Raw genomic sequence first — 22,053 nt, 5'->3', positions numbered from 1 at the left:
GCAGCACCCTGTCTGAGCCTGGGCTAGGGAAGACCTGGGAAATGAGCTTTTCTGTGTAAGGAGGCAAAGAAAACTGTGAAGGAACAAATACAAGACCATTTTCAGCAGTGACCTGTGAGGCATAAAACCTGGAAAAGAATGTAAGGTAAAATAATAGTCCCATATGTTAAATACTTTCTCTGGGCCAGCAATGTCCTGAGTCCCTTATGTATATCATGTCATTGAATCCTTACCATAAGGATTCTTACCATGAGGTGAGAACATTGGCCCCACTCTACAGAGAAGGAAACTGAGGCTCAGAGAGGTTTAATGACTTGTTCAGTGGCTCAGAGCTTGTGAGTGGCCTGTCTCCAGGGACACCCCAGAGGAAATGGCCCCATAGATTCAGCCCGTTGCTATGGCTCAGTGGGTTAGGAAATTCTCCAGGTAGAGTGCAGGGTGAAAGGATATGGTTGAGGGGAAGAAAAGACAGAGGGAAAGGCAGGGAACGGAGCTGTGGATGACTAGATGGTCCCTAGGCCCAGGGCAGTCCCTCAGCCACCTCAGTTCTGATGGTCACAGACCTCCCGGCCAATAAGTCCTGCCTGACTGGGGCCCCTGGGGTCCAGATGGAGAACCTCTGGTTCCTAAGACTCAGCTGCAATCACCTATCTGGGGGAAGCTGACTCCTCCCCCATCACCTCAAATGCTGTGCACACCTCTGGGATCAGCCGCCAGGTGGGGTGTAAGGCCGGAAGAAGACTGGGGGCTAAAGGCAGTAGATTGAGGAGAAAAACAAGAAGTCACAAGGCCACCTCAAAGACCACCCAAGCAAACTGTCCACTCACCCCCCTCCTGGGCCCCACCTCACCGAGAAAGTGAACGGGGGAAGCAGGGTAGAGGGCAGCAAGGGAGTCACTGGTCAAGGAATATAAATGGGGTGAGAAGAATTGGAGGAAGGGAGGGAAAGACATAGATGAAAGGGGGAGGAAGGTGTGGGAGAGGGAAGCAAAAAAATCTCCAAGACAGAAGAGCTGGAGGCCAGGGGGTTCCCCCAGAGAGGGACTCCGGCTGCACCAGACAGAGAACAATGGACCTCAGGCTGGGGGAGCAGGAAGGGAGGGGGAGGGGAGCCACACATTTGGTCAGAGAGGTCCTTGCAGGCTTCTGGAGTCAAGGCCATGGGCACCCTTACGGGTCAGTGTGGACAGGGACTTCCCCGAGCGCCAGCATGAGAGCCAGGGGCAGCCAGCCGATGGAGTGAGCTGTGCTGATCACAGCACCAGAGGCAGACAGTAGCTTCATTCCGTGAATCTGGGCCAAACCCCCCAGCTAAGGCCATTCATGCATCATTTCATTTATTCCTCACGACTTCCTGCCAAAAGGGCTAGTATTCTTATCCCCAATCCCCTCTAAAGATGAGGTGACTGAGGCCCAGAGAGGCTAAGTGACTAGCCCCAGATGGCCAGCTGGTCAATTGCAAAGCCAGGATTTAAAGCCAGGCAGCAGAGCTCTGAAGATCTGCTTCCCATGCGACGAGCAAGGCAGAGTGAAGACTGAGAGACAGAGTGTGGGGAAAAGACGGGAACAGGAGGAATACTGGAGAAAAGATGGGAACAAAAAGAGATGAGGAAGAGAAGAGACACAGGAAACACGACACCAGGAGGGCATCGCCCGCAAGCGGGCAGGCAGCGTCTCAGGTTCTCGGCCCACTTGGCAACACGAGGGTTCCCTTTCCTTACTCATGGATAGCACCTTCCCATCCGGCCTGTCCCCGGCGCCCCGGCCACATCCTCCTCAGCGGCAGGCCACTCGGCTTCACAGGAAGTGCTCTTTCTCTAATTGGCATTGAAACTCACAGCCCTCCCTTTTCCTGTAGGTGGGGTTTCCATAGGAAAAAGCTGCTTCTCTGTTTCCCCAGCCAAGCGACTGTTCGGAAGGCAGATCCCCGCATCCTGCTATGCTGGGTTAAGCTCCCTCTGGCCGGCTCCTGTCCATCGTTTGTCAGAGTGGATCAACTAGCACCCCGTGGGGGTCTCCTCTGGCAATTTTATCGGTGCTTGAACCTCTCAGATCTCTTCAGGTGAAGATGGCCTTTCCTGGGAATCCGACTTGCTCCATCATCTTCTAGCTATGGGACGAGGCTGCACCAGCAAGCTTGGGGGCAGGAGAACGGGGCTCACCAAGCCACCCAGGAAACACTGGAGGACTTTCCCAGCCTCTAAAGGAAACTAGCGTTATCTGAGTCTAGCCCACTCTGGTGGTAAGCATGATGCAGCTTCTGCGACTTCTCCTGGGGCTTTTGGGGCCAGGTGGCTGCTTGTTCCTTTCAGGGGACTGTCAGGAGATGGCCACTCTCACAGTGAAATACCAAGTGTCAGAGGAAGTGCCGCCCGGCACAGTGATCGGGAAGCTGTCCCGGGAACTGGGCTGGGAGGAGAGGCACAGACACGCGGGGTCTGCCTTCCAGGTCTTGCAGCTGCCACAAACCCTCCCCATCCAGGTGGACGCTGACAGCGGCTTGCTGAGCACAGGGAGGCGGCTGGACAGAGAGCAGCTATGTCGGCAGCAGGATCCCTGCCTTGTTTCCTTTGACGTGCTCTCCACAGGGCATTTGACTCTAATCCACGTGGAGATCCAGGTGCTGGACATCAACGACCACCAGCCGCAGTTTCCCAAAGGTGAGCAGGAGCTGGAGATCTCTGAGAGCGCCTCCTTACGCACCCGCATTCCCCTGGACAGAGCTCTCGACCCAGACACCGGCCCCAACACCTTGCACTCGTACACTCTGTCTCCCAGTGAGCACTTTGCCCTGGATGTTATCGTGGGGCCTGATGAGACCAAACATGCGGAACTCGTGGTGGTGAAGGAGTTGGACCGGGAAATCCGCTCGCTTTTTGATCTGGTGTTAACTGCCTATGATGGGGGGAACCCCCCCAAGTCAGGCACCAGCTTGGTCAAGGTCAATGTCCTGGACTCCAATGACAATAGCCCTGTGTTTGCTGAGAGCTCACTGGCCCTAGAAATCCAAGAAGACGCTGCTCCTGGTACTCTGCTGATAAACCTCACTGCCACAGACCCTGACCAGGGCCCAAACGGGGAGGTGGAGTTCTTCCTCAGTAAGCACGTGCCTCCAGAGGTGCTGGACACCTTCAGCATCAATGCCAAGACGGGCCAGGTCATTCTGCGTCGACCCCTAGACTATGAAAAGAATCCTGCCTACGAGGTAGATGTCCAGGCAAGGGACCTGGGTCCCAATCCCATCCCAGCCCACTGCAAAGTTCTCATCAAGGTTCTGGATGTCAATGACAACGCCCCGAGCATCCACATCACGTGGGCCTCCCAGCTTTCACTGGTGTCAGAAGCTCTCCCCAAGGATAGTTTCGTTGCCCTCGTCATGGCAAATGACTTGGACTCAGGGAACAATGGTCGGGTCCACTGTTGGCTCAGCCAAGAGCTGGGCCATTTCAGGCTGAAAAGGACCAATGGCAACACGTACATGCTGCTAACCAATGCCACGCTGGACAGAGAGCAGTGGCCCAAATACACCCTCACTCTGTTAGCCCAAGACCGAGGACCCCAGCCTTTATCAGCCAAGAAGCAGCTCAGCATTGAGATCAGTGATGCCAACGATAATGCACCTGTGTTTGAGGAAAGCCGGTATGTGGTATCCACTCGGGAAAACAATCTGCCCTTTCTTCACCTCATCACTGTCAAGGCTCATGACGCAGACCTGGGCATAAATGGAAAAATCTCATACCGCATCCAGGACTCCCGAGTTTCTCACCTGGTAGCTATTGACTCAGATACTGGGGAGGTGACTGCTCAGAGGACACTGGACTATGAGCAGATGGCCGGCTTTGAGTTCCAGGTGATCGCAGAGGACATGGGGCAGCCCCAGCTTGCATCCAGCGTCTCTGTGCGGGTCAGCCTCCTGGATGTCAACGATAATGCCCCAGAGGTGATCCAGCCCGTGCTCCACCATGGAAAGGCCAGCCTCTCAGTACTTGTAAACGCCTCCACGGGCCACCTTCTGGTGCCTGTTGAGACTCCCAATGGTTTGGGTCCGGCCGGCACTGACACACCGTCACCGGCCATCCACAGCTTCCTTTTGGCAACCATTGTGGCGAGAGATGCAGACTCAGGGGCCAACGGAGAGCTCCTCTACAGCATCCGGAGCGGTAATGAAGCCCAGCTCTTTGTCCTCAGCCCCCACCGGGGGCAGCTGTTCATCAACGTCACCAATGCCAGCAGCCTCATTGGAAGCGAGTGGGAGCTGGGGATCGTGGTGGAGGACCGTGGCAGCCCCCCCTTGCAGACCCGAGCCCTGCTGAGGGTCACGTTTGTCACCAGCGTGGACCGCCTGAAGGACCTGGTCCATGGGCCCAGGGCCCTGAGCACATCGGTGCTGACTGTGATTTGCCTGGCCGTCCTGCTGGCCATTTTCGGGTTGATCTGGGCTCTGGCCATGTCCATCTGCCGAACAGAGAAGAAGGACAACCGGGCGTACAACTGTCGGGAAGCTGAGTCCACCTACCGCCAGCAGCCCAAGAGGCCCCCGAAGCCCATCCAGAAGGCGGACATCCACCTCGTGCCTGTGCTCAGGGGTCAGGCGGACGAGCCTGGCGAGGCGGGGCGGCCCCGCGGGGACGCAGGTAAGGCAGCGATTGTGGAAGCAGGCTGGGACCCCTGTCTGGAGGCCCCCTTCCACCTCACACCGACCTTGTACAGGACCCTACGGAACCAAGGCCACCAGGGAGCGCTGGCCGAGAGCCGAGAGGGGCTCCCGGAGGCCGTCAGCCTCCTCTTCCACCACCCCAGGCAGAGGAACGCCTCCCGGGAGAACCTGAGCCTTCCTGAGCCCCACACCGTGACGGGCCAGCCACTCTCACGGACCCCGAAGGTCCCGGGCGGTCCAGCAGGGAGGCCGCTCAGAGACCAGGGCCGGGAGGAGGCCCCGCCGAGCCCAGCGAACCCCTCCGCGACTCTGAGGCGGCAGCGGAATTTCAACGGCAGAGTGTCCCCGGAGAAAGAGGCAAGCCCCCGTCAGATCCTGCGGAGCCTGGTCCGGCTGTCCGTGGCCGCCTTTGCAGAGCGGAACCCTGTGGAGGAGCTTACCGTGGATTCCCCTCCTGTGCAGGTATCTCGGGCGTGGGTGGCCCTCTCCTGGTCGCCCTGGACCAGCAGCAGTGGCTGCAGACACCCCTCACCTGCGCTCGTTCCTTACCGTAGGCTCACCCAGCACAATATGGTGCTGTGAGTGGCAGTGGTTCAGGGCACAGCTCTGGGGTCAACAGAGCTTATCAGCTGTGTGATCCTGGGCAAATTACTTACTGTCTCTGAACCTTAGTTTCCTTATCTGTAAATAGGGATCACAGTAAGAGTAAGAGCATCTGCCTCATAAAAGTTGTCCTGAGGTTTTGATGAGCTGATTCTTAATGAAGCACTTACTCCCGGTGCCTGGCACAAGTAGACACGCAGCAAAGGGAGTGGTTAAGAGTATCAACTTTGGTGCGAGGCTGTCTGGGTTCAAATCCCAGCTCTACCTCCTCCTAGTTGTGGCCCACAGGGAAGTGACTCAACTTCTCTGTTGAATGTGTCTGTGTTACCAGCACCACTTCCTAGGTTTGCTGTGAAGATGAAATGAGTTACTGCACTTAAAGCCCATAGAACAGTATCTGGCACGAAGTCAGTGCTCAGCCAATGTTTACTAGTACTTCCGCAAAACGCCCCTCCATCTCCGCTGCCCTCATCTCACCTGGGTGACCTCCCTGTGAAGTAGGCCACCTTGGGTAGCACTGAGCATCAGGAGCTGCAATGGATTTGCTGAGACCCCGTAACTCATTGGCTGGGCCTGTGGGATGCGACTGTGGAAACAACCTCTGAACTTGTAAGTTAAGCATATCTGAGTTCAAATTTCAGCACAGTCACTTAGGAGCTGTGCAACCTTGGGCATGTCCTTCTACATCTGAGCCTCATTTTCCTCATCTATAAAATGGGGAGGATGACACCAAACATTCCCTTTATCTACCTCCGGGGGGGGGTGGGTGGCAAGGTGGGGCGGAATGTTAAATGGGATGATGAAGGACAAAGTGTCTAGTAACTGAGAGTTATCTAGAACAAATGGGAAAGCTTTTTCAGAGGAGGTGCCTGATCTCACACCCAGATCTGCTCCTCCGAATCCCACGCAATTCTCCCTGTGCCCAGCTGCCCGCCGTCAGGCCATCGCCTCAGGCTTCCTGTGGAGCAAGGACACAGCTTCCTTCCTCCAACCCCTCTTCAGGAAGCCACCTGGAGAGGGCCCAGATGCTCTCTCAGGAGTCTCATTCAGGGCTCCATGCAACCTCAGAAGTTGCCAGGAGCCATCGATTGATTGATTGACTGACTGATTGATTCGTTCATCCATTCATCAAATACTTTATTGGATAAGTTATTTATGCCAAACATGTGCTGGTTGCTGGAGAACAGAGGCAGCAGAAAGCTGGTGATGTGGGTGATTCCACTGGGACATGGAAAGAAGGATGCCCTTTGAGAGCAACTGGAGAGTAAGGGGCGGCTTGCCTGGTGCGCATCTCTGTGGCAGTGCAGGGCTGCAGTGGAGCCAGGGCACTGGGTTTAATTCCAGTCCTGCCACTAATTGCTTTGTAGCCCCTGTGAGCCTCAGTTTCCACCTCTACGAAATGAAATAGCATCCTGTCCCTTCAGTTATTGTAATGATTAATTGAGATTTTATACTGCCTGACAGTAAGTGCTTATTGTGGGATCTCTTAATATGTGATTTGTGCACGTTGGCTCATTTAATCCTCCTCATCACCACGCAACCTGGGTTTCATTGTTATATTCCCTTTTTTACTGCTGAGGGCCCTGAGGCTTAGAATGTTTAAGTAATTCTGCAAGGCCACACAGACAGGAACTGGGGCAAGGGCAGATTTAGTATTTGAACCTGAGTCTGACTGATTCCAAAGTCTGGGCTCAAACTGTGAAGCGATCCTGCGTGACGGTGATCTGCACAGGGCTTGGCACCCAGAGACAGTCCCAGATATGTCAGCTGTTGTTCGGTCAAAGGGTGACAGGAGCCTTGGGAGGGCCCCGGGCCAGGATCTGCCTTGAGGCAGGCGATGGGAACTTCCCAAGTCACAGAAACCCCAGGCTTGGCGGCCCTGAGACTGGCACTTCCTGCTTGAGCTGTGCAGGGGCAGAGGGCTTCCCTGGGGCCTCCAGCAGGAACAACCCCAGCTCTGCACATTTGCAGGGCATTTTTAACTTTTTCAAACTCTTTAATTAATCCCACAACCCTGTGAAGAAGGCTGGGCGGGTGTTTCTAGCCCCACGGTAGAGAAGAGGACACTGAGGCCTGAGAAGGTTTGAACACCTGCCTAATAATACACAAGCTAGACACGGCCAGGAACCAGAACTCCGTCTCCCAAGACTTGGTCTGTGCCTTCTCCCTCCAAAACCCTCGCAAGGTCTGGCTCTCGCGCCACCCCTCACCGTTCCGCAATCTCCAGCTTCCTAAAATTCCATCTCCTCTGGCTTTTCAGCTTGCAATCCCCTGTGCCTGAAACCCCTTCCAAGCCTCCTACCCTCACCCGAATCTCCACTGGTCAAACTCCTGTGGCTCCTTTGGTCTCAGAGGGGGTGCCTGGCACATAGTATGAACTCAATAACATTTTTTTTCCAGTAAACAACACATTTATTTTATCACCCAGCCGAGGGTACAAACAGAAAACACTTTTTAACTTAAGAAGAATAAGAAAACATCAGGTAATTCCTGGAGCACTACTACAAATACAGCCTTCTTCACCTACAGTAAAATTAAGCTCTTCATTTTGGTCATCCTTTGTTGACATAAGGAAAAAACCTCCCCCCAGTCTCCTTCCCCCTTCCTCCATGCTCCAAGAGTTCAGGACCTTCCTCTGCTCCCACAGCACCCCATCCTTTCCCCACCACCAGGAAGCAACCCCCTGTGGTAATGGCTATTGTCTTCCCAGACAGACTGTGAGCTTGCTAGGGGAGTGCAGCCATTGGGCCTTCTTATTCTTATCCCATAGCAAGCACAAGGATGGGCACGAACAAGCGCTAAGTACTTGTTGAGTGAATGAAACGGTGAATAAATGACACTGTTTTGCCTCCTCCACAACAGTCTTTTTGTGTGTGCATGAAGGTTTATTTACTTTTATTTATTTATTTCTGCCCCCTCGTTGTTTGCTCGCTGCCTGCTAGTCTTCTTTTTCAGGAGGCGCAAGGAACCAAACCCGGGGCCTCCCACGTGGGAGGGAGGCGCCTAATCGCTTGAGCCACCTCCACTCCCTGCAATATAGTCTTACATCTGGCTCACAAAAATTGAGCTTACTACTCTGAGGGGACAATGTAGTTCTTTCAAGATAATTCTTATCGAAGTAATCATGAATTTACAGTTAGGAAATGTGCATTTCAAACCCATCCCACAGAATCCATTAGAAGGAGGTCACTTTAAGGGAAGGAGACCCAGATGGTCCCAGAGGGTCCCTGTTCTCTCCCTCAGGTACCAGGGGAACCTGCCCATACAGGTTCCTGTCTCCGCTGCCCCTGCACCACCCCCCATCTGATCACACAAACATCTGAAGCCGGAGGAAGGACTATAAAAAGAAAGCACCGGCATTGAGGGAAACATCCGGCAAGGAAGTGTGCTGTGTCGGAATTGTGTGGAGTCAACAGATTTTTCCTGTCTTGTAGCAAATCTCCCAGCTGCTGTCCTTGCTGCATCAGGGCCAATTCCAGCCCAAACCAAACCACCGGGGAAATAAGTACTCGGCCAAGCCAGGCGGCGGCAGGTAAGCAGCACGTAGCCCATAGGCTTCTGGGATTCCCCACCATCCCCCAGTGCCCGTCACCCCTGGGGTCTCCACAACTAAGAGGTGAGCACATCACTAGTCCCTGCTTTCCTGAGAGAGTGCTGCAGCAGCACCCGCACTCCCCCTCCCATCCCAGCCAGTTGGTCCTGGGGCGACTGTATTTTTATAGTGTTTACAGAACCTGGAGTCACCAAGTCAGTAAGGAAATGACTCCATCTGAGGCGCTGTCTGTGCCCTGATTACAGAGGCCCTGGGCTATCTGTAACTTTATCTTCTTTCTCTTGACCATTAAACGTAATATGAAGGCTCCCTTCTAAGGATGTGTATGTGTTTGGGCAGTCCTAGAACTGAAGAGACTCCAAGAGGACATCTAATATAACTCCTTGCTACAGCTGGAGAAACTAGCTCTAAGGAGTTTAATCCAACCCAGCTATAAAATGAACAAATCAGGTAATCTCTCAGGCCTCAGTCTCCTCATCTGTAAAATGAAGGACACAACATTTTCTTTGTAGCAATATGGTAAAGATTTTGTGTGTGTGTGAGGTACCAAGGCCAGCAATTGAAACTTGGACCTCGTATATGGGAAGCTGGTGCTCAACCTCTGAGCCACATTGGCTCCCCTGAGTTGTTTTTTTTGTTTGTTTGCTTGTTGTTTGTTTTTTGGAGGCACTGGGGACTGAACCAGGGACCTCAACTTCTAGAGCCTCATCAACTCCCTATATGGTAAAGCGTTAATGATCAAATGTATTCTGAGTCCTTAGACCAGCACCTGGCACATAGAAGGTGCTCAAGCAATGCTGAGTCTTTTCCTCTGAAGGTGACTTTGCTCAAAGTCACACGAGCAAGTGATTGCAGAGCTGGGACAGGCCCTCGGGGCACCTGACCACTGGTTCAGGGCTTTTGCCTTGGCAGCTTACAGGTTTTTAGCAGGGCTGGTAAGAGGCAGAGCAGAGGTGAGTATACGCACACTCCAGAGGCACCTTTCCCTGGATTAGATTAAGTAATCCAAGGGGACCTCAGGCAAACTGCATACTCTTTACAAGCTTCAGTTTCCTCAGCAAAATGGGAATGATAAGAGAAGGAACCCCTTACAGGTGTAGAAGTTTCCCATGAGAAGGTCCATGTCCCCTGCATAGCTCCGGACTTAAAGTAATTGCTCAATCAACATTAGTCTTGTTATTACTCCCAAACTTGCTGCTTCTCAGCTGATCCCTTCAGAGCAGCAGAAATGGTCCTGAGGACCCCAGGCCTTAGAGCCCCTCAGGGAGCCTTCCCACCTGCCAGGGTGAGGGCCCCAGCCTGTCCCTCCATGCTGAGGCAGCCCCAGGAGCTGGTCAACCCCAAGAGACGGGGGTCCATGGGAAAGAGGAACCAGGGTAGGGACAGCGGGAGGTTGGAGTGTGGGGACTCTGCGCCACCTGCGTGACGGGCGAGGGCGCGGCCCCTTGAGTAGAGCACTGACTGTCAATAGCTTGCAGCGAGGGAGCTGCTCTGCCTCATACCAAACCCCGACCCAGAACAGGTCTTCTACGAGTGGTTTAGCACCAGGTGCCCCACGAACGTGTGGTGCGTGTGCCAACTGCAGATGCCTCCCCTCTGCAGAATCCTCACTGACCTGCTCTTCCGATCTGGAATTTGGCCTCGAACAGGGAGGAGGGTCTATTCAGTCATTCCACAAAATAAATAAAAATATCTATGTATCAAGCACCTGCTATGCGCTGGGCACTTTTGCAACCACTGGCGAGAGAGCAGGGAATGAGACTGACAGAATCCCTGTCCTCACTGGCGCTCACGTTCTGAGGTGGGTGAATGACTGCATCCATCTAACCAAAGTTTACTAAACTCCCACTCTGTGCCTGGCACTATGAAGACATTGGAGGAACAACAGGGAGTAATAGTATCAATGCATTTGCAGTCACCACCATTTGCTGAGCGTTTATGAGCGTGCCAGGCATTAGGATAGACCCTCTACATGCAACATCTCATTTTACCCTTGCAACAATCCATGAGGTGGGTGTTATTGTACAGCTGGGGAAACTGAGTCTCAGAGTAGGCAGTGGGGCTGGGGCTGGTTGGTCCCACTCTAAACCGGGCTGGGTATCCAGTTGGCTGCATGGATGTGTGAGTGCTGGCATGAACAGATGACTGTCGGTGCCTTCTGCACTAATGGGCTGGGTCGGCTTCCTCTGCAGGAATGTGGTGCCAGATGCGGGAGCCAGGACTAGTGGCCAGGCAGAGCCAGACCTCGAGGAAGGACCCTTGGACCCTGAGGACCTCTCTGTGAAGCAGCTGCTGGAAGAAGAGCTGTCGAGCCTGCTGGACCCCCACACAGGTAGGGGTCCCCTCCCACCCCAGGCTTCAGAGTTCTGCTCCAGTCCACTGCGGGGAGACGTGGCCGTGCTGCTTCTGGGGAGGAGCATTGGTAACATCTTACTTCCCCTGGAGCCTCTTAAGATATTTGTTGGTTTAAAGACCAGGTTCAACTTTGATTATTAATCTAAAAAGCCATCATAAGAATAATGAATGATCACTGAGATTTTGCTTTGTGCCAAGCGCGCGGGGGGGGGGGGGGGGGGGGGGGGGGGGGGGGGCTTCTCACATGATCTCTATTAAGCCTTCCAACAGTCCTCCGAGATAGGTATTATTAGCTCCAATTTCAGGTGAGCAAACTGAGGCTCAGAGAGGTAGCCTGCCCAGAGTCACCTAGCTCATCAGTGATTGAAGGGAGCCAAAACCTGGGCCTGCCTGGCCTCAGGAGACTTCTTAATTCCTTCTCCAAAACCACTCATTTGCATTTGTTGGGAGTGCTTAAATTTCCTCTCACCCTGAGAACTGAGCCAGCTCTTTAATGTGCTAACACTTCTAATTTAAGCAAAAAGAATTTTTTTTTGGTAGAGAAACAGTTAGTTTTGACAATAAATACGTAACTTGAAACTTTAATTCAATAATCTGCTAACTGTCCCCTCCTGCAGACATTGGCCAGCCTCCATTAGGGAGCACACTGCAAGTCTAACCATCCTTACACTGTGGTTTTTCTGTTTCTATAGTCAACAATCCATTTTTCATGAGAATATATCCTGTCTGCCCCATCTAGCTGCAAACATGCTGAAGGCATGGCAGACACTTCCATTTCCTTGGTTTAAAATACAAAGAAGGAGAGTATAAACTACAATGTAAACGATTATCCATGTGGTGCAGCAGTGCTCCAAAATGTATTCACCAAATGCAGTGAATGTGCCACAATGATGAAAGAGGTTATTGATGTGGGAGGAATGGGGTAAGGGGGGTGGGGGGGGTACATGGGAATCTCTTATATTTTTTTAATGTAACATTAAAATAAAATGAAGATTAAAAACACACACACACAAAGAAAACCTAACATTTATTGGGTGCTTTCTATGAACTAGTCCCTTTTCTAAGTGCCTCATGAACATAGTGTGAGAAGGTGTTATGTATTAACCCCACAGACAGGCAAGGCTGTTTAATGATTTGCCTGAGGTGGTGTAGATAATGCTTAATACAAGCATCATGGCTCTGGTTTTGAGAGCTGTGATGTCCAAAACAGTAGCCACTAGCCACATGTGGCTATTTAAATTTTAGTGAGTTAAAATTAAATAAAATGCAACATTGAGTTCCTCGATCATGCTAATCACATTTCAAGTGTGCAGTTGTCAACATGTGGCTAGTGGCTGCCACTGTGGACAGCATATATATATATATATATATATATATATAGGAAGCTTTATAGAACAACATTGTCTAGAATCTAGAATCATGCTGTCCAATATGGCAGCCACATTGCAGCTACTGAGCAGTTGGATATTGACTAGTCTGAACTGGGATATGCTTTAAGTGTAAAATGCATTCCAGATTTCAAAAACAGTATAAAAGAATGTAAAATCCATTGATAATTTTAAAAATAATATCTGAAAAATGATGATAGTTTAGAGTCAATTAAGTAAAATGTTTAAACTTAATTTCACTAGTTTCTTTTTACTTTTTTTTAACGTGGCTAGTAGAAAATTTAAAATTACATTGGTGACTTGCTTTATATCTCTACTGGATAGCTCTGGGCTAGAAGCTGTGTGCTCATTTCCCACGCAAAATTCTCCCTCCCCGTGCACAGGGCTGGATTGTGATGGTGCTACTGGTGAGTGCTTGAGACTGGGGTCTTAGCTGCTTCAAATAAAAGCCCCATCTAAAGATGTGACGTGACAATGACAATATTTTATGGGTTGCATGAGCTCACTGGAGTCTCACAACCACCTGTCAAAATGAGTGCTACTATTTCTTCACTTTATGAGAGGAAAAGGATGCTCAGAGGGGTTAAGCAATTTTCCCAAGGTCACACTGCCCCTAAGTGGCAAAGCTGGAAAATCAAGTCCAGATCTGCCCAGCACTCACTTGCAGTTGCTCTGTGTTTTCCTTCACCCCAGGGATTTTCTCATTCCAACCTTCACTCCTTCAGAGGCTAACTAACCCTACAAGAGAAGCCTAATTGTGAAACACCAAATGATTCCCTTATCACTTCAGAGTCTCAGGGAACAAAGGTTTACATTTCCCAAGTGCCTACGGTTAATATTTATGCTCATTTAATCACTCCGGCAAATATTAACTAAGCCCCAGGCAGTAGAGAAGGCAACCCCACCTCATAACCACATTACCCAGCACTGACAGCATAACATGGAGACTTGTTTATCAATATAGAATGATTAACTGTTTTTGAATGACTTTTTCAAATTACCAAAATAATCATTGGTTAATGTAAAAAATAGAGCTAAACAAAAAAGGAAATTACTTCTGCCCAGTTTTTTTGGAGGGGGGGAAGCAGGCACTCAACCACTGAGCTACATCCACTTCCCCCAAAGAAAGGTGGTTTTTTGTTTTTGTTTGTTTTATTACTTGTTTTGGTTTTTTTAGGAAGTGCTGGGGAATCAAACCAGGACCTCATAAATGGGAGGCAGGCGCTCACCCACTTGAGCTACATCCGCTCCCCTCTCCTTTTTTCCTTACTCACAGATTTCAAAGCAGCTCACCTTAAACAAACATTAAGTAAATGTTAAAGTAGATGTTGTGTCTATTTAAAAAAAAAAAATCATAGTCCACAAGGCTTATACTTCCCTTTCTTCCCTCTGACTTGGCCTTTAACAGTCAGACCTGGGGCTAGTTTTTGTTTTATTTTTATTTCTGTTTTTTAAGTTAGAGCAGTTGCAAGTGTACAGAACAATCATATGCAGAAGTACAGAGTTCCCATATACCCCCCCCACTTTTTCCCTCTTATTAACATTTTGCATTAGTGTGGTACCTTTGATACAATTGATGAAAAATGTATATTACAATTACACTATTAACTAGAGCTCAGATATTACATTAGGATTCACTCCTTGTGTGTACAGTTCTATGGGTTTTTTTTTCTGGTAACTTATATACAAACTAAAAGTTCCCATTTCGTCTACTTTCAAATATACAATTCATTGATGTTAATTACATTCACAAAGTAGTGCTTCCATTACCATAATCCAATGTCAAAATTTTTCCATTACCCAACACAGAAACTCCGTTTCAATTAAATATTAATCTCCTTTCCCCATCCGCTCCTGGTGACCTGTATTCTATTTTCTGACCTTATGAATTTGCATATTCTACTTATTTGATATAAGTGTATTTGTCCTGTTGTGTCTGGCTTATTTCACTCAATGCGATGTCTTCAAGGTTCAGCATGCATTGGAACTTCAGTCCATTTTCAAGGCCAAATAATATTCCATTTTATGTTTGCATTTTGCCGGCCTCTAAAACAAACACCATACAATGGTTTGATTTAACAACAGGAATTTATTGGTTCATGGTTTCAGAGGCTAAAAGGCTTGCTTCCTCCCAAGGTTGGTTGGTATCTTCTGGTCAGCTGGCAATCTTTTCCAGTTCCTTTGGCTTTTCTATACATGGCAATTATCTTAGTTTGCCAAAGGTTGCAGATGCAAAATACCAGAAATGGGTTGACTTTTATAATGGAAAATTTATTAGGGGTAAAATCTTACAGTTCCAAGTCTGCAAAAATGTCCAAATCAATGCACCATCAGAGATGTTTTCTCACCAAAGTCTGCCAAGGTCCCTGCCTCCCTCTCAAAGTGCACCATCTCCAGAAGCTCAGCTGTAGGTGATCAGGCATATGACTTGTCTCTTTCCGGGCCTCCTCTTTCAACCTTAGCTGCTCTACTTTCTCCCTGAGCCCAGCTGTGGGCAATCAGGCACATGACTTGTGTGTCTTTCTTTCTGTGTCTCCTCCATTTATATAAGGCTCCAGTAAGACGGTAGAGCCCCAACCTGAGTCACACCTCACTGACATAGTCCAATCAAAAGCAATTCAATCAAGCCACCTAATCAAGGCCCCTTAACCAAATCTGATGTAATCAAAGGGTCTCACACCCATGGAAATGGATTAGTTGATGGATTCATGAACCAAATTCAAACTGTCACAGCAATACACATGGGGGCCTCTTTTCTTTTTCTCTTTTGTCGACTCTCAGCTTCCAGCTGCTCCCTGTGGCTTCTTTCAGTGTGCAGTTTCCTTTGCTTATGAGCCATATTGGATTAAGTCCACGCCTCATTCAGTCTGGACACACCTTTACTAGTATCTTCAAAGGTCCTATTTACAAAGGGGTCCACACCCACAGGACCAGGGGTCCTGAATATGCCTTTGGTGGGGGACATGGTTCAATTCCCAGTGCTCAACCACGGAGCCACATCAGCTCCCCGCATTGTGGTTTTCATTTGCAGTTCCCTAATGGCTAAGGAGTACCTTTTCAGGTGTTTATTGGCCATTTTGTGTATCTTCTTTGGAAAACTGTCTATTCAAATCTTTTGCCCATATTTAAATTGGCTTCTGGGGCTAGTGTCTGAGACAGAACTTTCTGTTGAAGGGATGGCATTGGGGATCTAGAGGACAGTATTCAAACTCCCCGCCACCCAATCCCTTTCCAGGGATAGCCCTCAGAGGGTCAGCCTCTTCCTGCCTGAGGCCAGTATTTCCTGCCTGCTGCTTGAGAGGTGAAGTCGTGGAGGAGTGGAGGGCTTGGGGCCTGGTGGTTACAGAGTAGGCCTTATCAGACCTAGGAATTCCAGAGGTTACAGGTGGGCACCTGGAGCAACGGGAAGGAAAGGCCAGCTCTGAAGTCTTCAGTCCTGGGCTCAGACTTGGGGTTTGGTTGCCTCATAGGTTTAACTTCTCTGGGCTTCAGTTTCATCATCCGTAAAGTGGAGGTAACACCCTTCACCTCAAAGGTTTGCAAGGTTAAATGAGATAGTTATATAAATTGTTGATTGATAAGTACTTCATAAATGGTCACTATTATCATGGATATGAACAGAAGGCAGCCCAAACAGGAACTCCAGCCTTGGCTAAAAACTAAAAAGATTTTCCCCCATCCTTAGCTAGTGGTACCTCCAGGGGAGAAGTCTCCCTGAGGGGGAGAAAATCCAGCTGGACTGGGGAATTCTTCAGAAGCAGCCGGATTCCGGGTGCTGGGCCTCCCTCCTCCCTGCCCAGCTGGCCTTGTGCTTCAGGCAGCCGCCTTCCTGCCCCCGGCTCCTCGTCAGGCCCCTTCCTTCCTTCCTGGTCCCTCTGTCCACCCCTTCTGCCCCTCTGCCATTTCCCTTCCCTCCTTGGTCCTGTGCCCGTGTCGGGCGCGCAGCTCTGCCCTCACTGCACCCCCTCCTGCCCCTGCAGGCCTGGCCCTGGACCGGCTGAGCGCCCCCGACCCGGCCTGGATGGCGAGGCTCTCGTTGCCCCTCACCTCCAACTACCGCGACAACCTGTTCTCCCCGGACGCTGCGGCCTCGGAGGAGCCGCGGACCTTCCAGACGTTCGGCAAGGCGGCAGGGCCCGAGCTGAGCCCGACGGGCTCGCGGCTGGCCAGCACCTTCGTCTCGGAGATGAGCTCGCTGTTGGAGATGCTTCTGGAGCAACGCTCTGGCGTGCCCGTGGAGGCGGCCTCTGAGGCGCTGCGGCGGCTCTCCGTCTGCGGGAGGACCCTCAGTCTGGACCTGGCCACCAGCGGGGCCTTGGGCCCCGATGCCCAGGGGGGCCCAGGTGGAAAGAAGGGCGCTGAGGGCAGGACCGGCAGCAGCAGCAGCAATAGGGCCCTGTGAACCCACCTCGGGGCCTCTGGATCCTGGACCCGGGGCCACTGGGAGATGTTTGGGAGCTGAGGCTCCTGGGGTGTGAGTAGGTTTCTAAAATCTTTGAACTCAAAGACCAGAAACGGCCTGAGAATTTTCGGGTGACCGATACCACCCCTGCGAAGGAGGCAGGGGCCCTGGGACTAATAGCTTTCTGGCCAAAGCAGGCTCCCTTGCTAGGGGCTGGGTCTGCAGGTAAATTTTTTGGAGGACAGGAGAGTTTGGGGCCAAGATAAGTGTTTGCTGGCAACACACAAGTAGAATGCCAAGGGTCGATCCTCTAGTCTAGCAGAATAGAGGCTAAGGAGTGTAGGAGTGTCACAGGCAGGAAGGGATGGCCTGGTTGGATACTGAAGGGTGGGCAGGCTGGATCCTGGGCAATGCTCTCTGACCCACAAATAAAGGAAAAGCAGTGGTTCATTCTCTTATTGGTTCCTATCAAGAGGGAGGAGAAAAGAGCAATGGGGTGGGGTGGGGTTTTTGTCATCCAATCACTGGCAAGAGAATCATGTTGGGGCAGGACAGGTCTGGGAGAAGTTGGTGTACTGTGTTACGTACGCAAATGTGGACATGCAAACTCTTGACCCCACTCCTCTATTGCCACATTATCAACTAATCAGCTTCCCAGCTGAAAAATTAGGGCTAAAAAAAGCACTACTATTTATAGAGCACTTACATAAGCCACACACCAGGCTTTACAATATAATTTCATTTAATTTTTACAACAACCCTGGAAGGAAGGTATTATTATCTCCATTTCATAGACAAGGAAATGAGGCTTGGAAAGGTTGACTGTCTTGCTGAAGATCAAGCAGAGCGTAGATACAGAGCCCTGATTGGACCTAGGCTTGTCAAAGCCAACACCCATGCCCTCGATCTTGGCACTAGACTGCCAGCCAAGGAAAGGAAAAGGAAAAGGTGGACTTTTGCCAGCGGTGGACCTGCTTGAGCTTCCCTTAGGAAACACTGCTGAAGTGCGCATTTCCAAAGCCACTCAGGCTGGCACATCTCTGTGAATTTCCAAGCACAGGACAAGCAGGACTTGGATCCAACCTGATGCAGGCCTGGGCCTCTGCAGGTCTCTGTCCTTTCCCAGCGAGTGACCTTTCCGGTACAGAAGTCATTTTTTTCTGACCCACCGTTTGTGGGTAAATCTTTCTCTGTCACAGCAGGTCAGACCTGTGAATTCAGGCCCCAAAGGACAATGTATGAACTGCGTCTATGAAACCGACATTGATAGCAGGAAACCTTCATGGGGAGGGGTGAGTAAAGAAAAAATCTGTTCCCAGGGCTCAGCCTCATAATATTCCTGGGAATTTTCAAGTAGTCAGCTAACTTCTCAACAGCTCTCCTGGACACTGAAGGCAAAAAAAAATTCTCTATGTGCCTCATTTTTTTCCTCCTTTAGAGCTCAATAATTATGTCCACAGATAGGGACAGTCACCCTCCCAACTAGCGATAATGAAAATCACACATACTTAGAACTGGGTTTCTGATCACCTAACTCCAGGCCCGAGTGATATCTTCACAAGCTGGTTCACAGAGCCACTGGGTCCTGCAGATCAATGAGGCCAAGCGGAGACCAAGCAGGCAAGATCTCCAGCTCGTTCAACCAGGTGCCTGACACAAAGCCAACACCATGAAGGCTTCTGAGCAGATGAAGGAATTAATGAATAGGTAAACGAGTGCTTCTACCAGACAGCCTTCTTCTATTTATATTGGAGCTCCAGGTAAGATTCATTAGGAAAAAATGGTTCTATTATGTAAAAGCAAAGACTGAAATCTGCAGCACTGGTGTAGAACATGCTGATGCCCCAGTTACTGGTGGATTTTCAGAGCAGAGCTGATGTTGAGAGGCTGGGAGTGGCGATGGGAAGAAATAGGGGGAGGAGGTGACCTAAGGAGCCTGGACCATGGCTCGCAGCTGGGTCACTGGATGCAATGGATCATCACATCACTTTGATTCAAAAGTCCTAAACCTGTGGACCTGAAGAGGAAGTAAAACATTGTGTATAAGCTTTTTTTAGGCAGAAGACAAGAAGCTCTCATCAGACTCTCAAAGGAAGATGTGACCTATAAAAGGTTATGCAGTACTGCTCTAAGACATTATCTAAACCTCTACAGACACAGGTAATTTTAGCCATAAGACATCTGAACATTTGTCTACTTCAACTCTTCATTTTATAGCCATGGATATGGAAAGACAGAAAAGTTAGATGATTTGCCCAAGGTCAAATGGCCAGCTTTTTGGCAAAGCAAGGATTTGGATCTGGGATATAGTAGGATGTTCTATTCATATCAAGGGTTCTTAACTTGGGGTCCTAGTTGGACCTAGTTGGAGGTTCTATGAACCTCCTGAATTGCATGCAAAACTGGAAGGATGTGAATTTTTCTAGGGGAATGAATCAGTGCTTTCATCAGGTTCTCGAAGGTCATTAGGTCAGTGACCTAAATAAGATTAAGGACCACTGCTGTAGCATCCTCTTGGTCAGTGCTTAACTCTGCCATCCCTGCAGAAGCACAGAGAACTCATGGGCAGACTGTTCCTATTCTGAGGCAACAGATCTTTCCTTGGGGTGAGGGTTCACATATGTAAGTGCTAGTCTTACACTTTGCTGCTCTCTCCTGCACCAATCCCTTCCTAGCAGGCTGACTGATACCAGACCCTTTCCTAATAACAGGTGGGAATGAAGCAGTGGATATGGTGACAGAACTGAGTGTGTAGAACAGGAAGGTTACAGAAACTTCTTGACATCACCCAAGATGTCTAAGCTGAGACTGACGGCATGCTCAAAACAGTTTCCACCAAGATGGGCTCTGTCCCCGGGGACATTGAGGGAGCAGGCAAGCCAGCAAGCACTCAGTTAAATGTCGTCTTAATTTGGAAAGCGAGAGGGACATTTTTAAAAATCAATCATCAGCCATTCCCCAGCAGCAGGAGTGCAGTGTAGTGCTCACTCAGAGCCTGGGGGCAGCTCAGAGACTGACAAGCAGGCTTCTTGCCTGTCACCCAACTTCAGCTTGGCAGTTCACTGACCCTACTTCTCTTCTGGCTGGAACAAGAGTGAGGTGGCATCCACTACCCTTGGGACTCTGGAAAAGAACAAATCCAAAAAGGAAGACTGGAAGGGGAAGGCTTAGCACAGGCTCAGCCCAGCATAGTCTATACCAGCCAAATAGGTCAGTGTTTTCTTACCTCTACTATCAGGTACAAAGTAATGGGTAGGGGTGAGCTGGGGCTGGGGTGGCATGATCAGAAACATGCATTCAACAAATATATTTTATCTATTGAACAATTTTAAGGGTCAGAATTAGACTAAGAATAGCAGTGGGGAGAAGGGTATACAGAAACATTCATTCATTCATTCACTAATTAAAGACCTATTATGGGAAACTAATATAGCTCAAGCAATTGAGATCCCTCCTACCACATGGGAGGTCTTGGCTTCAGTTCTGGTGAATCCTGGAGAAGATGGGCTGGAGCTGAAGAAGGCAAGCTGATGCAAAGGGCAGGCGTGGCAAGCTGACACAATAAGATGACTCAACAAAGAGACACAAAGAGGAAAAACAATAAAAGACACAACAAACCAGGTCGCTGATGTGGCTCAAGAGATTGAGTGCCTCTCTCCTAAATGAGAGGTCCCAGGTTTGGTTCCTAGTGCCTCCTAAAAAGATGAGCAGACGCAGAGAGCACACAGCAAATGTACAGAGACCTGACAGTGACCACAAGCAATGGAGAAGGGGAAACAAATAAATAAATCTTTTTTATAAAAGACCTGTTATGTGCTAGGTAGGCTTGGTGCCAGGCATTGGGTGGAGTGGGGGGAGATGCACAGAATTACTCATTGAATAAATATCTAAGTGCTCAGCTGTATATTAGCACCAAAGATACAATGAACCATGTCAGGGTACCATGAAATCAGTGTCACAGGATGAGGAAACTGAGGCAGCAGTCTTGCCCAAAGATCTCATCGCAGAGGGCACCAGGCCCCGAACACTGGGTCATCCAGCATCCTGACCCAGGCCGGCCCTGCTGCTGGAGGCCGCCTCCCTATCCTTCCCTCGCATTTCCTCTCTGGGCACTGATGGTAAGTCATTAAAAATGGAATTTTAATGGCAAAAGCCCAGCAGTTCCCAGGTCTGCTGACAAAGCCCATCCCCTGGGGCCGCATCCAGCCGGCAGTGACTGAACAGTCACAGGCTTTTGGTCCCTTGGCTTCTTTCTCCCGGCTCTTCCATGCACAAGGAGAGGCCCTACCTTTTTAAATCCGAGTGCTTACAAAAATCTCACTCCTCCCTCTGGCTTCCAAACTGAATCAATATTTAACTTGTAACATCCGAGGGCAAGGGAGCGCTGCACCTGTCCATCCCACAGAACACCCAGTGCCTGTGGACTGCTGCAACTGCCCCTGGGCCCCGGACAGAGTCGGGAGGAGCCTGTAATCAGAGAACCCCAGATGCCAACAGGAGGGCAAGAGGCTGGTGGAGGCTCCATGGGAGGGCAGGAGGCAACCCTCGCCACAGAGCTTCCAGGGGGTGCCCCAGGGAGGTCCACACGCAGCCTGTGGGAAATGGGCCTGTGTGCAACTCAGAGAGGGAAACACTGGGTTAACCAAGTTCTTTACTGTAGGACTTCTTGGAACCTTGAAGCTGCTGATGTGCATTGTAATCTATAAAAAGGGGCTGTCTAGTGCAGCATTTCCCAAACTTATTTGACCACAGAATTTTTTTTTTCCCGGAGAGATTAGTGCACTACACAGCTTAAAAGCCATGACGCTAAGTGCTGGGGATACTGGAATACATAGAAGACCAGGCCCCTGCTCCCAAGGAGCGCCTTCTGTGGGAGGCCCAGTGGCAGTGCGGGCAGCTGCGGAAAAGGAGCAGGGAAGGGGAGATGCTGGACCCAGAGGAAGCTTAGGAAGGTGCTGGGAAAAGTGTGGCAAGGGACCACTAGAGGTGGGGAGCAGCAGGGGTGGGCAGCAGAGAGGGAAATGTGGGGAACTTTCCCCCCCCACACTTCCCCCCACCTTTCAAGTGGCCAGGCTGGATGGTTCCTTCCATTTGA

General features: G+C 50.2%; 1 protein-coding gene across 2 annotated transcripts; it reads left to right on the top strand.

Moving 5' to 3' along the window:
• The first annotated feature begins 1,858 nt into the window (after positions 1-1,858).
• PCDH12 (protocadherin 12) lies at positions 1,859-17,408 on the top strand. Of its 2 annotated transcripts, XM_004452602.5 has the most exons (4): positions 1,859-5,119; positions 8,695-8,792; positions 11,006-11,145; positions 16,537-17,408. In XM_004452602.5, exons 1-4 carry the CDS (start codon positions 2,249-2,251, stop codon positions 16,956-16,958), a joined length of 3,531 nt encoding a protein of 1,176 aa, XP_004452659.2. In that variant the 5' UTR covers positions 1,859-2,248; the 3' UTR covers positions 16,959-17,408. The 2 variants fall into 2 exon arrangements, with proteins under 2 accessions (XP_004452659.2, XP_012378450.2); XM_012522996.3 differs by lacking the exons at positions 8,695-8,792; positions 11,006-11,145; positions 16,537-17,408 and adding an exon at positions 8,504-8,685 and having other exon boundaries at positions 1,906-5,119.
• The last annotated feature ends 4,645 nt before the right edge of the window (positions 17,409-22,053 follow it).

The sequence above is a fragment of the Dasypus novemcinctus genome, chromosome 2 (assembly GCF_030445035.2).
Source record: "Dasypus novemcinctus isolate mDasNov1 chromosome 2, mDasNov1.1.hap2, whole genome shotgun sequence".
Classification (NCBI taxonomy): domain Eukaryota; kingdom Metazoa; phylum Chordata; class Mammalia; order Cingulata; family Dasypodidae; genus Dasypus; species Dasypus novemcinctus.
This window is presented reverse-complemented; position numbering and strand designations above follow the sequence as displayed.

Excerpts from the sequence above, each read along its gene's own strand:
- PCDH12 (XM_004452602.5), top strand. The coding sequence starts at position 2,249 with ATGATGCAGCTTCTGCGACTTCTCCTGGGGCTTTTGGGGCCAGGTGGC. Across the intron at positions 5,120-8,694 it reads TGGATTCCCCTCCTGTGCAG|CAAATCTCCCAGCTGCTGTC; the intron begins GTATCTCGGGCG and ends CCTGTCTTGTAG. Across the intron at positions 8,793-11,005 it reads GCCAAGCCAGGCGGCGGCAG|GAATGTGGTGCCAGATGCGG; the intron begins GTAAGCAGCACG and ends CTTCCTCTGCAG.